This window comes from Gracilinanus agilis, chromosome 2 (assembly GCF_016433145.1).
Source record: "Gracilinanus agilis isolate LMUSP501 chromosome 2, AgileGrace, whole genome shotgun sequence".
In the NCBI taxonomy this organism is placed as follows: domain Eukaryota; kingdom Metazoa; phylum Chordata; class Mammalia; order Didelphimorphia; family Didelphidae; genus Gracilinanus; species Gracilinanus agilis.
Window position 1 is genome coordinate 649,356,431 of NC_058131.1, and position 16,640 is coordinate 649,373,070.

Consider the following 16,640-nt stretch of genomic DNA (forward strand, 5'->3'; position numbering starts at 1 on the left):
AAAAAAAAACATGTCATGATCAACTGTAAATCTTCTACCTCAGCAAATGAGTAGAGTTGGAGTATCATCTCATAGTTTTTCCTTATGATTTTGCAGCATTCATTTTTTTAGTGGTTGCTCTTTCCACTTACAATGTTGTAATCATTATGTATTATCATATTCCTAGCTCTTCTTACCTTACTCTGCATCAATTTATGTAGAGTTTTCCATGTTCCTCTGAATTCATCACATTCATCATATTTTACAGTGAGAGTAATATCCCATTACATGCACAAAGCAGAATTTGTTTAGTCATTCCCCAACTGATGGCATCTACATAGCTTCTAGTACTTTGCTATAAAAAGTACTGCCATAAACATTTTGGTGTATAGGGGGACTTTCTTCTTATTAATGGCTTCCTTGAGGTGTAAGCCTAGTAATAGAATTTTAGGATAAGTGGAATGGACATTTTAATCACTTTATTGGCAAAACAATATGTATTTTCCAAGACACTTGCCCTGATTCCTGGCTTTACCAACAGCGCACTAGTGTAATGTGCCTATCTTCCTATAATACCTCCAATATTATTGCCATCTTTGGTCATCTTTTTCAGTTTGCAAAGTGAGAGGTGAATCCTCAGGGATGTTTTGATTTCTATTATTAGTGATTTGGAGTTAACTCTTAATAGCATGAAATTCTTTGGAGAACTGTTTGTTCTGTCATTTGACTATCTTTTGGATGATAGTTTTTGGTCTTGTATTTATCTATTAATTATTTATGTATCTTGGGTATCACATTCTTATCAGAGAAATATCTTTGATACAAAGATTGTTTTTTTCTATTTAATCACTTCCTTTTGTATTAATTTTATTTTTGTGCAGAAGCTTTTAAATTTCATGTAATATTATCTATTTTATCTTCTGTAATTGCTGTTATCTTTTGGTTAAAAATATATGTATTACCCATAACTGTGAAAGGTATATGTTTCCCTTTTATGTTTTCATATTATATTCTTTAATTTTGAGGTCACATGTCCATTTAGAGTATATTATGGAATGTGGTGTGAGGTGTTGGTCTAAATCTAGTTTCTGCCAGACTGCATTTCATATTTCCTAGCAGTTTTTGTCAAAAGGGAGGACTTTTATCAGTAATTTATGTTTTTGTTTTCTTTTTTCTGTCAAAAAGGAGTTCATTCATAAGTAACTTATGTTGTCTAGTTTATCAAACTCTGGGTTATTGAGTTCCATCATTCTGGATTCTCCCCTGATTCTTCTTTTCCATTGCTTTACCTATTTTTAGCCAATACAGATGGTTTTTATGGCTGCTGCTTTATAATAGTTTGAATTTAGAAGTGTTCTTTGTCCCCATCTCTTTTACTTTTTTCCTTGATATTTTTGATTTCTTATTTTTCCAAATGAATTTTATTTTATTTTTCTTAAACATTTTGACTCAATATTCATTAGTGATATTGATCTACAGTTTTCCATTTGTGCTTTATCTTCCCATAGTTTAAGTGTTAGCCTTATATTTATTTCATAAAAGGGAATCTGGAAGGGTACTTTCCTAGTCTTTGAGAATAATTTATATAGTATTATTGCTCATTGTTCTTTAAAAGTTTGACAGAATTGTCCTGTGGAACCATAAGGCCCAGAAGGGTTTTTTTCTTTGGTAGTTACATTATAGCTATTTTTATTTCCTTTTCTGATACTGGATCATTTAAGATCTCTATTTTATATTTTTGAAGGTATTCCTCTATTTTCTTTGTGTTCTTAGATTTTTTTTGGATTTAATTTTGTATAGTAGGTTCTGATAATTATTTTTTTCCTTTTTTGTGTATGATTTTACCTTGTTGATTTGCTATTTTATTGATAATGTTATTTTTTCATCAAATTTGTTAAGGTTTATTATCAATTTTATTTGTCTTTCTACAGAACCAGCTTTTAGTTTTATTGATTGGCCATTTATATAATTTTTTCATTTCCAGTTTATTAATTTTTAATATTTCCTCTTTATGCTTATTTTAGGTTTATTTGTTGACATTTTAATTTAAAATGTATATACATAGATTCAGATATATGATGATCAACTGTGAAGGACTAATCCACGATCAGCAAAGTAAGTCTCCAAATTAACCACAAGGGACTCAAAATGAAAATGTTATCCACAGCCCCCGAAATTGAGAGTCTGATTGCAGATCAAAGCATGCCATCTTCCACTGTATATACTTTATTAGATTACTTATTGTATGTGTGATATGCATCTTCCATTAAGATATGAGCAATATGGAAATTTATTTTATATGAATTTCTATTTATTTCTATTATATTTATTATATATTATATATTTACATATACATATAAATATATATAAGTTACATATATTTATATGAAAGTATGGGTATAACCTATATCAGACTATTCAGCACCTGGTGGGTGTGGAAGGGAGAAAATCTGAATTTTAAAATGTCAAAAAACAATTGTCAGAAAATGTTTCTACATATAACTGAAAAAATAAAACAAAAAATAAAAACGATATATGTATGTATATATTCACTTCATTAATCCTCTCTTCCTGTTTTTTAGTGTATATTTGCTAGGGATATGATTTCCTCCCTAATAGACTTCTTTAACTGCACCCCAGAAATTGTGGTAGAAGAAAATAAAGCAATTTTGCTATATCAAAACAAAGATATTAAAAAATAATTTACAGGGGGCAGCTGGGTAGCTCAGTGGAGTGAGAGTCAGGCCTAGAGACAGGAGGTCCTAGGTTCAAACCCGGCCTCAGCCACTTCCCAGCTGTGTGACCCTGGGCAAGTCACTTGACCCCCATTGCCCACCCTTACCAATCTTCCACCTATGAGACAATACACCGAAGTACAAGGGTTTAAAAAAAAATAAGGAGAGTGGGGTGCTATATTTTCTATATCTTTTAGCCAATTGTGTGATAGTAAAGATATATTTTACTCTGGAATATTAACTGTGAAGCCTGCCCACTCTCTGCTACTACCTTCACTGAAGATGCTTTAGAAATATAGAGGGGTTATTTTCATACAGTTTTATAGAGACGAGGAAGTAGGCATAGATGGCAGCTGCTGGTGTTTTCTCAGGAATCTTTTTCACTATTAATGAGTTTTATGCGTTTCTCCTCTGCGTCTCTGATATCTTCACAGCCTCCAGATATCTGTGCATTGATCCTTAAAGGGTCTCCCACACTTGTGCTGCCTCCAGCATTGCTCTCCCCTTTTCAAGCTTGATGTAACTCAGCTGCTTTCCCATCTTTGCTCTCCTTGGCTCTGTTCCCACGCTTCTAGAAGCTTACTGAGGACTGTGATGGCAGAGTCTAAGAGTGGTGGTTTAGGGGTGAAAAAAGCTAGATATAAAATCTTTTCCATTCTTACCCCTCCAGATTCACCATTTTTTGTTTGTTTAACTGTCTTCCTTCCCTTTAGTGCCCTCAGGATGTCTGCTTAGTTGGGTCTTTTAACAAGCTTTCTTTAAACTAGTTTTGTTCTTCATTGTTTCTGTTTCTGGAGGCAAAACTGAGGCAATACAAATCTTCCCAATCTATGAGATTTGACAAACGAGTTTATATTATAAATTGGTATTTCCTTTGGATGCCATGTCTCTCCATTTGGCAAGATAGTCAAGGGTTTGCTGCCTAGAGAGTCTTTTATTGTGGTAACTGATTAATGTTGGTTAAACTTCTGCATGGAATTATTGAGGCTAATTGTGCCTGTGGCCTTTTTCCCATCCATTTTTCATTATCAATAACATGTTTATATAGGTTAGGATGAGCTAAAGATTTTTCTTTTTTTTTTACATCTTATCTTTTTCTCATTAATTTTTATTTTTACACCAATAAGCAGATGATCTAGCTTACTATATATACTTACAACTGATTGAGGAATGACTCCTACATTTGAAACAAATAATTTTCTATTAAAATAAAAAAATTAATTTTTGTGATATCATTCAGTACTTGCTACATTCATATTCTGCTGATTTTTTTTCTTTAAACAAGTATTAGTAAGGGCAGCTGGATGGCTCAGTGGATTAAGAGCTAGGCCTAGAGATGGGTGGTCCTAGATGAAAATCTGGCCTCAGACACTTGCTAGCTATGTGACCCTGGGCAAGTCATTAAACTCCCATTACTGCTCTTTGCCATGACACAGTATTGATTCTAAAATGGAAGGTAAGGGTTTAAAAAAAAGTATCCTTGGTGTGACTCTAGGAAAATCACTGAACCCTGATTGCCCTTGCCCCTTTTCTGTCTTAGAAATGATACTAACACACAAAGTAAGAATTTTTAAAAAGCATTCCTAATTGGCAGGCTAATTGGCTAATCTTTGTTCTCTTTCATTACTTCCTTCTGATCCATGCTTTCTGATATATGTTTCACCATCCTCATCTCTTCTTATCCTTTCGCTGAAGTCACCAAATATTAAAACACATATTGATTTAATTTGGAGGGTCTTATCAAGTTTGTTAGAGAATTTTACCACCTCTTCATCCTCTGCAAAAGATGTTGGTGCTAACCTCCACTTGTTTTCATGGTGTCTCTTTTTACAGATATTTATCATGAGCATTGCAAAAATCAGATGATAGAGTATCCCATGAAAAGATGCTTCTCAGTTTCTTGCTGCTTTTGTATTGAGGAAAATTAATGTTGAATTGTAATCATTTCTGTATGAAACCTTTCTTAAATAGCTTCCAAGCTAAAGTAATTTGCTCCCAGACCTCAGGTGTGAAGATGAGATTGACTCTCCCCTTGTCTACTTTTAAATTTAATCAACCAAAAGTGAAGATACTCCTACTTAACATTAAATAGGAGAAGTTCAAAAACCATTTACTAACACCTCCAGAAGCGAATGACTGCCCCCCAGGCAGTGCTAAGCAAATTTAAAGACTACAATTGGTCCCTGTAAAGTGGAGGAAGGGACAGGAAGTAACATAAAATAGGGACTATAAAATATGATGAACTTCCTGTCCAAGAGTATGTTTGGCCTGAATCTTGGGCTTACAGGATCTTGGACTAGGACTGTGGTCTGAGTTATGTCTTAGGTCTACATCCTGAATCTTCAGCTTGAAGGATCTGGGGCTGGCAACTGGAACTGCTTCTGGTAAGACTGTTCTTGCTCTTGGATCTTCCACTTTGGCCTGGGACTGCAGCTTAGAGCTACAACTTGGGTGAGTGAAAAAAGCTGACCTTCCTTTCTTGGCTTCTGGAGAGATTAGCACTAGAGAGGCCTCCTTCTTAGAGGAGGGTGAGTGGGTTGAGCCAAGTACGGGAGAAATATTTAGTGTGATAGGATAGACATCTCCTCTATCCTCTTTTTCATTTCTCTACTTTCACTCTCTCCACATTTTTTGTAAATAAAAGCTGCTAAAAGTCATTTTGATTTGAGTTGTATTCAAAGGCAGGGTGGAAACTGGATCCTTATATATCTGGTAACAAGAACTCTCTTAGGTAAGGGAAGTCAGCAAGCTCTAAATATTGAACTTGGTAGCTGGGGAAGGCTTGTGCTGCCATCTTCCTTATGAGACCCACCTTTCCTATGATGATGTAATGAGGGAGTAGCTGAGGTCTCTAAGTCTACCCCATCTCTCAAAACATCCACCAATAGGATCTGACAGGGGAGGTCCTATGGCCAAGTTGTCAGGCCAATCAGAAAGAAGACAAAAATCCCTTTCTCAGCAAGAGATACTTGCTCTCTCAATTAGGAGGCCAGTGGAAGAGCCATTCTTTATTAGCCAAGGCATTCATCTGTTAATAAACAATGTCATTTCTGGAGAAATTGGACTCATTTATTGGGTAAAAATTTGAATGCTACAATATCTATGATAAAACTAGTTCATATAATTCCTTGAATGGGTTCTCCACATCTTTCCATTTAATTACAACTTCCCTCTTTGTTCTGGTTTCCTTTATAGTGAGAACACCAAGACTGATACAGGTAAATTCCTTCAATAGCAAGTTCACTTTGGATGAAGAGCTCATATTTAGAACCACAAATGAATAAGTAAATATTTATAGATAGTCTAAAGCCTGAATGATTCTTAGTAACCTTTGCTCCTTTTTCTACCTCTTGGTTGACATCTCTACAGAAGGAGAAACCATTTTATATATTTCTTTATCATTATTTGCCGTGGCCAAAGAATCTATCACCAAGTGGCCAGCCAGTGATGAATTTCTCTGTGCTTGGTTAGGCATTGGTTTAAAAACCAAAGGCCTTGTCTTGATCTAATGTCCTATAGCTAGCTTTAAGTTCATACATCCTTCCTCTCATCACCAATAGCCTAGGACTAGGGCTTCTTATAACTTTTTTTACTCCTTTCCCACTATTTGAGGGAGTATTGAGGAATAGGCCTATCAGCTTTTCTGGAACTTGGTTCAGCTCAAAATGGGAGGCCTATGAGGGATAATAAATGGCCCACCCTAGGAATGAGCAAACTGACAAAAATATCACCATGATGTAGTTGAGGTGGGGAAGGGAGAACCCAGCCATGAACTAGGGAATCACCTATGTCATAAAACCAATTCAAACCTGAGCAGGAATTCTTTATACAACAGAGAAAGAGAGGCAAAGATGGAGATAGAGAGACAGAAAAAGAAAGAGATATTTTATTAAGCATTTACTATGTTCCAGGTACAATTCAAAGTGCTGATGGTACAAATACAAGAAAATAAAGAGTATTATTTCCTTTGATCTCTTTAACATAGCCTATGATCTGTAAAATGGGCTGGAGAAGGAAATGGCAAACCAGTCCAATATCTTTGCCAAGAAAACACCAAATGGGGTCATGAAAAGTCAAACATAATTAAAACAGATCAACAACAATGATGACAACAATAATAAAAGATCCAACTATATATATATATATATATATATAATTTTTTTTCCTACTGTACCACACCATTAACTCATATTGAGCTTTTTGTCCACTTTAAAACCTACAGAATTGGGATGGGTGAAAACTGGCTCTTGTTTGAATTTACTTAGCTTAACTCCCTCAATTTACAGGTGAAAATACAATAGCAAATTCAGCCCCATTTAGGGGAAACATATGCACTGAAGACACCAAGAAGAAGAATTCAGTCCCCAAGTCTCTCTCTATCTGATTGCTAATACTCAAAATGCCTTTTAGGTCAGAGAAGCATTTTATCCCACAGTTAGAGAGAAAAGACTGAAAATGTAATATGAAGGGGAGGTAACCATGGAAACCCACTCAGCTGTGGGTAAGGGTAAATGATAACCTTTCCTGTTTCCCTGGAGGGAAAGGATTTGGAACCAGAGAGGTCCTAAAGGAAGAGGGCAGGAGAGGGCAACATCTTCATAATTCTACAGAGGGACAATACTTTCACTTTCCTTCCACTATGAAAATACAAAGAAATGCTATCCTCCATAGGCACCAATTGGCATCTTAGGAGCACATTGATTCTAACCCTAGCTTGGGGTTCATTGGCAATCTTTTTTTGGATCTCAGTTTTTTCATCAGTAAAATGGGAATATCATCACATGTAGTATCTAACTCATGGGGTTGGTGTTCAAATCACATATACAAAGTTGTCTACACATCTGTTATTATTATTAATAATAAATGCCAATTTATTATTAATAATTAGCAACCAAGTTATTAATAATCAACAATGTTTACAGAATGCTTTAAAGTTTGCAGAGTACTAAATTTTCATTACCTTATATGAGCCTCATAATAACCCTCTGAGGTACATACAACAGCTTTTAGCACTGGATAGCAGCAGTGTAGCTCTGAGACTAACTGTGACTGCAGGTAAAATTTTGGAGGGCGAGTCTCAGTTTTCTCATCTATAAAATGGAGATATTTTGTATATATATTTTAAAACCTTATTTTCCATCTTAGAATCAATACTGTGTATTGGTTCCAAGGCAGAAGAACAGTAAGGGCTAGGTAGTGGGGGTAAAGTGACTTGCCCAGGGTCACACAGCTAGGCAGTGTCTGAGACCAGATTTGAACCTAAGACTTCCCATCTCTAGGCCTGGCTGTCAATCCACTGAGCTACCCAGCTGCACTCCAGCATTTTATATTCTTACTTAAAGGATTATTTTAAATTCAAATGAGATAATTCATATAAAGCACTATAGAGATAACAGTTATTATTAATAGTTAATAACCAAGATATTAATAACTGTTAACATATATCATATTTTAAGAGTTTTTGTTGTTTAATTCTGTCCAACTCTATGTGATCCGATTTATAGTTTTCTTGGCAAAGATACTGGAATGATTTGCTCTTTCTTTTTCCAGCTTATTTTACAGATGAGGAACTAAGCAAACAGGGTTAAGTGACTTGCTCAGGGTCATACTAGAGTCTATTGTTTTTTTAAATCCTTACCTTCTGTCCTAGTAAAACTCTATGACAAAAATAACTAATTACAAACACTTAAAAAAAAAAAACAACTCTATGACAGAAGGGTGAGGGCTAGGCAGTCAGGATTAAGCGACTTGCCCAAGGTCACATAACCAGGCAGTGTCTGAGGCCAAATTTGAACCTAGGACCTCCTGACTCCATGCCTGGCTCTTGGTCCAGTGATGTATCTAGCTGCCCCGTGGGGTATAATCTGAACTCAGGTCTTCCAGACTCCAGGCCCAGTGCTCTATCCACTGCCCCACCTAGTTGCACACATTTTAAGGCTTGAAAAGAACTTTATGGACAGTATCTCATTTGAGGATCATAACTCTCTGGGGGTAGGGAGGACAGGTATCATCCTCAGTTTAAAGATGTCTAAAGAGTACAGAAAAGTGAGGGGGTTTGTACAAGGTCCCACAGCCCGCAGATATAGCAGATGTGGGATTTGACCTCAGATCTTCCAGACTCCCAGACCACCACTCGCTCTACCATGCCAGGGGATGGAGACTCCTTAGCAATCCTGCCACAAATGCTACGAGGGAGGCAAGTAGGAGGCTCTTGGCATGGAACAGCCCATCGGGGTCTGGAGGAATTTTTCCTTTAGGTGGGAAAAAAAAAGCATCTAAAAAGGTGATCACTGGAGTAAATTTAGGCCTCCTCACTTTGTCAATCCACCCATCATCACCCCCCACCCCCAATATCTTGAAGAGAGGTTAACATCACAATATTGCCATTGGAGTGAGTAGCAGGACTGGAGGTGAGACTTCTGCTCTCTCTGCTTCCACCTCAAAGCTTTTCCCATTAAACCACTCCTGGCCTCTTAGAAGATTGATTTCGGAAGCCACAGGTCCCAGTTTCCAGCTCACCATCCACCAAATGGTCCAGACTCTTTTTATGGCAAAGAGAATGATAGGAAAAGATGGGAACATCCGGCAAATGGCCAGTGACTTCTGAGCAGGGATGGTCTTGCCCAGATTCTCGTACATTACAGGCGAAAGGTACCAGAGAATGAAATTCACTAGTTGGAGGCCCTCCCTTTCTCCCAGAAGCCTCCTCTCCCCTCCAGGTCCATTTCCAGCCATCCTTACCTGCTCCGATGATCACAGCGTCGTACTCTGGCTTCAGCTGGCCTCCTGCCCCACAGGGTGCCGGGCTCCTGCTCAGGTGGGCAGAGGAGGCAAAAAAGGCTCTTCCCAGCCTCTGGCTTGTGCCCGTCATTTTCACCTCCAGCTAGTTTTCAGCTCCAGCTGGTTTCCGGCTGCAGCTGGTGGAAGGACCAGGACTTTGATTTTGAAGATTGTCTCCGTGACGGCTGCAGGAAGGAAGGTGGAGCTCTTCCGCCCAGGCCTCCAGATTTGGCCTGGGGCCATCGCTGAAGGGGGAAGCTGCATGGCCCAGGCTCCTCTCTCCTTCTCCATGGCTCCCTTTGTCAGACCTCTGTGAAGTAGAAGCTGAGCTGAGATTATTCATTAACTTGGCTGAAGATGGCTTCACCCTGGAGGGTTTATCCTTATATTAAGGAGAGGAAAACTCTGATCTGCTTATGATTTTCAGGCTGCTTGGTGCCTGGAGACAGGGAGATTTGGGGTTCAAATTTGGCCTCAAAACACCTAGCTGTGTCGGGGCAGCTGGGTAGCTCAGTGGATTGAGAGCCAGCCCTAGAGACGGGGAGGTCCTAGGTTCAAATCTGGCCTCAGACACTTCCCAGTTGTGTGACCCTGGGCAAGTCACTTGACCCCCATTGCCCACCCTTACCACTCTTCCACCAAGGAGCCAATACACAGAAGTTAAGGGTTTAAAAAAAAACCAAAACAACAACAACAAAAAACCAAACACCTAGCTGTGGGACCCAGGGCAAGTCATTTAACTTCAGCTGTCTAGCCCTTATTGTTCTTCTGTCTTGGAACCAATACAATTCTAAAATAGAAGGTAAGAGTTAAAAAAGAAAAAAGAGTAAAATCAAGGTAATAATAGCTCACATTTAGCTTTAAAGTTTAAGCAGAGCTTTACATGTATTATTTCATTTGATCCTCACAATCTCCATGGGAGTAGGTGCTATTATTACCAACCCCATTTTACAGAGAGAAAACTGAGGCAAACAGAGGTTAAGTGACTTACTCTGGGTCTCACATCTAGTAAACACAGGAGGCGGACTTGACCTCAAGGCCAAACTACTCACAGTCCCACTTCAGATTGCTTAATGCAGAGAATAGAGACCTTAAAATTGGGGTTTGGGGCCGCTGATGGTCAGTCATTCATCATTACATCTCTGTCTCTTTGCCAGTGAGGGCTGGTCACTTACTAGCTTGGCCTCTACGGACCTATTTCTTCCCGGTCCCAAGTATCCTTCAGCCTCACAAACCTAAAAGTCCTGGTTAGATAGCTGAGTTAGTAAAAGCATGGTAAACCCAGAAGCATTAGCCACCTGTAGCATAAAATGTAACATTCCAAGCCTTAGAGTTTCAAGGAAGTTCACTGGCCTAATAAAAGTCTCCCTTCTGTACTTACTGCAAAGGAGGAGATTAATGATCATCCACACCAGTTGACTTATGAACAACCCTTTTTGCTGGCCACAAGTTGCCTTTTTCTCTATCAGCTCATGCCTCCCATTTGTGATTTGTTTGGATCACATCCTCCCCTGCCAAGATCAAGGGCCAATTTATGTTTGCACCTTTCAGCAGAATTGGGGGGGAAGGGGAGATGCCAGGTCAGAAGGGAGAGATGCTTCCCATTGTCACTTTGTATTTGCTTTCCTCAGTTTCCCTACAGAGATCTGCCCCTGGGAAGTCACTTGATGTAGCCCCTGGGAAGTTATTTGATGGACCCTCTTCTTAGGCCAGGGAGAAGGCCCCCAGATAGGAATCTGCCCCAAAGAATTGTCCTTTGCAGAATTATCCCAGACACTCTGTTCCTAACTCTTCGTTTTTGGACTTATAGGGTTGAGTTTTATAGGTTTATAGGGTTGGGTTAAAATGGCCAGAGGATGACATGCTTCATATTTCTCCTGAAGAACGCAACACAGTCCAACTAAGAAGGCCCTGCAAAAGGTAATTATTCTTTTGTTATCACTTGGGTTCGAGATAAAATTGCAGAGTAGTTGAACTATGCCTTTGGGATGGCTATTGGGATCCTGCTCTCTCCCTTTCGTCTCCCGTCTCCTTCCTTTTTGCAAGTCTTGTCATGTGTGTGTTCTCCTGCCTTCTGAATCTCTGCCAATGCAATATCCTATCCAAAGTAACCCACGCTCTAAAATCAGCTTCCCTTGATTCCCCACCCTCCCAGCAACCTCCCTAGGCCAGTGGATCTCTGTTAAGAGAAAAGCAATGTAATGACTGGATTGAAGCCATTGACACTAAGGACGAAAATTCTCAGATGTTTGCATTTTCCAAATGGTATCACAGTTGACTAAGGGGGCATTAGAAGCGTTTGGGGGAGAGGGAAAGAACATGAAATATGTAACTATGGGAAAATATTCAAAATAAAAATTAAAAAAAATTAAAATTGTTGCAAGAGCCTCTTGAACCCATCAATTTCAATTCCCATTCAACAAAACCAGAGAGCCTTTACGTAAGTAGAGGAATATTTGGGGGGATTCGCTGTCTCATCACCTGAATTCTATAATAATAGGGTTATTGTGAAGATCAAATGAGGTATCACGTCGCTTTGTAAACCCCAAAGTGTTATGTCCAACGTCAACCAGAATGGCTATAGCTGTCCTACTTGTTCCATCATTTTGTGAACTGAAAATTCTGTATTGAACCAATAGCTCTACGTGGGTGCCCCAGTTTTGCCTGTTCAAACAAGGCAATTTTCTTTTCCATAAAATAATCCTCCAAATATTTGAGGACAGTTATCTTGTCTTCCTTTGTTATTCTCTAAGAAAACCCAACCTGCAAGTTCCTACTAATCTCTTAAATCAAACTGGGGTTCTATTTCCTTCTCCGTAAAATGAAGATTTTGGACTAGCTGGCCTCTAAAGTTCCCTCCATCTCTGAATCTATAAGCCTGTCATCACTCCTTATGCTGAGAGACCCTTTAAAAGGTCCACAAAATCAAAATTGTTTTTATAATAATTCTAAGAAGTTATTGTCCTAGTGAAATGCACCTCCAGATCCCAATTACATATCTGAAGAGCCTGGATTTTCTTCTTATACTTCAACCAAAACAATATGTTGCAACGAACTGAATATAGCAGATGTGAGAAACCAGCCATTTTCAATTAATTCGGACATTATAGAGAATTGCAAAAATATGTAAAACAATGCCAACCTTCTTACGATTTTTTTTGTTTTGTTTTGGAAATAGTTACTTTTAATGAAAATATCTGTTAACATTAATGGGTTTATTGTTGTTATTATAAATAAATTAACAGCTTAAAATTGTATCAGCTGTAATTTCTAATACAGAAAATATCATTTGCTATAACCCACATAAAACAAAAGCTTTTTGGAGGTCCTCAATAATTTTAAGAATGTAGAGGGATCCTGAGAGTTTGAGAGCCAAGGGGATACAGTGGATAGAAAACTGGCCTCAAAGTCAGGAAGATCTGGGTTCGCTTCCTGCCTCTGACATATATTGGCTGAGTGACCTTTGGTAAATCACTTAAACTCTCAGTGCCATAGGAAACTTTCTAACACAATAAATTGTAGAAGTGTAGAAACTTCATTAATAGGAGTTTTCTCCCCTAGGAGGCACCTGTATCAGTGAAATCCTAAATCTTTATTCTCATGATCTTTCTTTTTTTGTAGTATTCAGACCCTTCACCATCCCAGACACTATTCTCTGCATTATGCCTTAAACAGTGTGGCAAATGCATCACCCAAGAGATGGTATGATTAGTTGAAAGAAGAGGAAGATTTTTATTTCCCATGGTCTGGACAATATTCTCCTATTAATATAGCCTAAGAAGGGGTTGATTTAAAAAAAATTATCAGTTGCATCCTGCTGGTGCCTCATTCTACGCTTGTGATCATCTACATATCTTTCCCCACATGTCCTTTAGCCTAGAGCAGTAATAGGCAACCTTTGGAGCTTTGTGTGTCAAAATTCACCAAAAAATCGAGCATAACTTGGGTGGTGTGTCACTTCGAGAAAAAAAATCATAATTTTGTGATATTTATGGTTTAAATAATAAAAATGTATAATTGTAATATATAACTATATTTAATAAACCAAAATAGGTAAATTAATATAGGCAGAATTGTCATCTATAATGCACAGTGTCTACACTGCACCACAGCAAATGTTTCATTCTCTGCATGTGGCCCCATACTTTTCTGTATGCGGCCGTGTGTCATTGAAAATGGCTACACATGTCAGTGCTGACACACATGTCATAGGTTTGCCATCACTGGCCTAGAGTCTGCTAGGTGGGACACTATGCATTGTGTGTTGGCCTTGGAATTTCTTGGAAATTTCTTGGAAGATCTGAGTGTGAATCCTGCCCCAGACACTAGATGTTTGGTGTGACCCTGCTCAAGTCATTTATCCTCAGTATCCCTCAATTAACTCTCCTGCAAAATGGAGGTTCCTTGGGAGATAGGTGCTGTTATTATTCTAATTCAGTAGATAAGGGAATTGAGGGATACAGAGATTAAGTGACTTAGAAAGTGTTTTGGAAACCTTAAATACCTATTTTCATGTTAGATATTATTATTAATGCTGTTGTTGCCAAGTTCCAGTTTTAGAATTCTTTTTTATAACTTACATTTATGACTTTATGCTTTAAAAAAATTAAAATATTTTATTTTTTCCAGTTACATGTAAAAACTCTTAACATTCATTTCTTAAAAATTTGGGTTCCAAATTCTTTCTCTCCCTTCTGCCCCTTTATTTTTTCAATCCTTTAGGCATCTCTGATTGGGTCAGGGTTGGCCCTCCCTTTGCTCATGCACCTTGTAAATCTCTCTCTGATTCAGTAAGTAAATAGCCTTCCTTCTAGAGTTGCTGAAGCCAAAAGAAATCATCACTCTGTAGTTGGCGGTGATGGACCTTTGAACTTAGCCAGATTAGTCCTTGGACAACAGTTCTGCACTGGAAATCTGCCCAGCTTGATAGGACCTGGTGGGGCTTGCTGACTTAGTATTCAGAATGCCAGTGAACTTATCTGTGTCTAATTGAATCTTGCTATTTTCAGGCCAGTGTTCTCGCCTGTCAAAATAGTTTTCTTTATTCTGTAATCAAAAGCAATGATAGTGGAGGACTGTCTCAAAGTCCACAAGACCTGGGTTCAAGTTTTCCTCTGATCTATACTGGCAAGTCTCTTAATTTCTCAATGCCCTAGGCAATTTTCTTTCTTTCCTTCTTTTTTTAAATTACATTTTATTTTCAGTTCCAAATTCTCTTTGACCTGCTTCCCTTTACTCACCTATTGAGGTTAAAAAAAGTAAAAGCCAACCCAATAAATATTTATTAAGTACCTACCATGTGCCTAAAATTGCACTAAGAGCTAGGGATACAATAAATAAGATGATAGTTCCTGACCTCAAGAGTTTACAATCTAATGGGGGAGATACCACACAAAAGGAGGGAAGAAAAGGGGAAGAGGGAGTAAGGGCTACCAGGTCTGGGACATCTTGTTCTAAAACCAGGCAGTTAGTTACAAAGTGGAATGAGCTGTACCAGTTTCTGTCCACTATAAAGGAAGGCATTGGGAGGAGTTTGGTAGGCAGCCTCCAGCCCTCCAGTCAGAGGGGAGAGGAGGCTGAAGGAGGCCGTTATCAAAGATTGAGTTTGTGGCAAGATGGCCAATTTAGAAGTGATGAGCTTCACCTAGTACAGTAATGGGCAAACTATGGCCCGCGGGCCAGATGTGGCCCCCTGAAATGTTCTATCAGGCCTTGTGACATTATTCCTAATCTGACAAATACAATGAGTAGGCTACAATACAATGAAACTTCGAAAGAGTTGCCTTAGAAACAGACTGACAGATGAGCATTTCCTTTCCTTTCGCCCCCTCTGTAAAGTTTGCCCATCACTGACCTACTAGGGTCATATTATTTAGTGGAGTTGAGACCAGGCAGAGCAGCAGATGCACAATGGAATAAGTTACGAATTACCATTACAAATATGTGTGGACATGCAAAACAAATTTCTGCCTTAGACCCAGGCAATTTTCTAAGATGACAAACAGAAGAGTTACAGGTCTTTATCGGTTGAGTGAGTTTCCTCACCAGCAGTTCCCTATGCTGATGAAATCTTAGGACTGAACCTTTCCCCCCAATTCTATCTGTAGTAGACATCTCTTCTGGCTCATTTATTTGAAAATCTGATAAAAATGTCTTCTACGTCTTCATCTGAGTAACTGATGAAAAATGAATGAGCCAAGACTGCAGACAGAGCCCTCTGGTTACAGAGTCCTCTGGCACCATTATTTACTTATGGAGACCACAGAGCAAGGATTCTTAACCTTTTTTTGGGTCATGGTCCCTTTTGGCAGTCTGACGAAGCCTATGGGTTCTTCAGAATCATGGCTTTTATTGCCTGCATTCGTAACTAAAGGAAAAGTTTTAGTTAAAGTTAGGAAAAATAAAGATTTGTTTCTTTTCCATCTAAGCTTACAGATCCTCCTGAAGGGTCTAAACACCAGACCCCAAGTTTAGAACTCCTCTCATACTGTGGGACACAACTAGTGGTTATTTGGTTAGAATGGAGGTAATGTGACGTAAAACCATGAAGCCAGGTTGGGGTTACTTTATCCTCAAGGCAACGGGAAGCCACTGATGGTTTCCCTTTTGTGTTCTGATCTTGAGAATCATCAACAAATACAACCATTTTCATATGTACAAAATAACATGGGATTTTATAAGAAACTCCTTTTATGTACAGGTTGTCTTTTAAAGAAGTAACAGATTAAATGAACGAGGTAGTAACACAACAGCCCCATTTGTGTCTCCTCTTTGCGTAGTTTTTCTGTCTGTGCGTTTTAAAAAAGGGAACAGTCAATATAACAACAAAGTGAAAAACAAAACAAAACAACAGCTTGTAAAAGACCACTGGTGATTTTTGAGCAAATGACTGAAAAATGGATTGGATATTGGGAAAAGAATGGAAGCAAGGGGTCAGTTAGACGAGGCAAATGCTAACCAGGGATATGAACTAGGGGTGGCTGCACTGAGTTGAGAAGAGATATCATGGAGGTAAAACAGATAGGATTTTGCATCTGATTAGACTAGTTTCTTATGAATTTGCAGAGACCTGCTTGGAGAGATTCTCCATCCCAGACTCTTCCTGGATGCCCAAATATCGCCAAGAGCTACTAGAGGAAAATTAGT

At 38.5% G+C, this 16,640-nt stretch overlaps 1 protein-coding gene across 1 annotated transcript in view; it reads right to left on the reverse strand.

Annotated features, from left to right (window-relative positions):
• PYROXD2 (pyridine nucleotide-disulphide oxidoreductase domain 2) overlaps positions 1 to 9,585 on the reverse strand; it is a 35,814-nt gene extending 26,229 nt beyond the window's left edge. The window contains exons 1-3 of the mRNA XM_044660213.1: positions 9,456 to 9,585; positions 8,857 to 8,965; positions 5,046 to 5,160 (exon numbers count right to left, since the gene is read on the reverse strand). Coding sequence (XP_044516148.1) covers positions 5,046 to 5,160; positions 8,857 to 8,965; positions 9,456 to 9,585 — 354 coding nt within the window. The remainder of the gene's footprint in view (positions 1 to 5,045; positions 5,161 to 8,856; positions 8,966 to 9,455) is intronic.
• Positions 9,586 to 16,640: the final 7,055 nt, after the last annotated feature.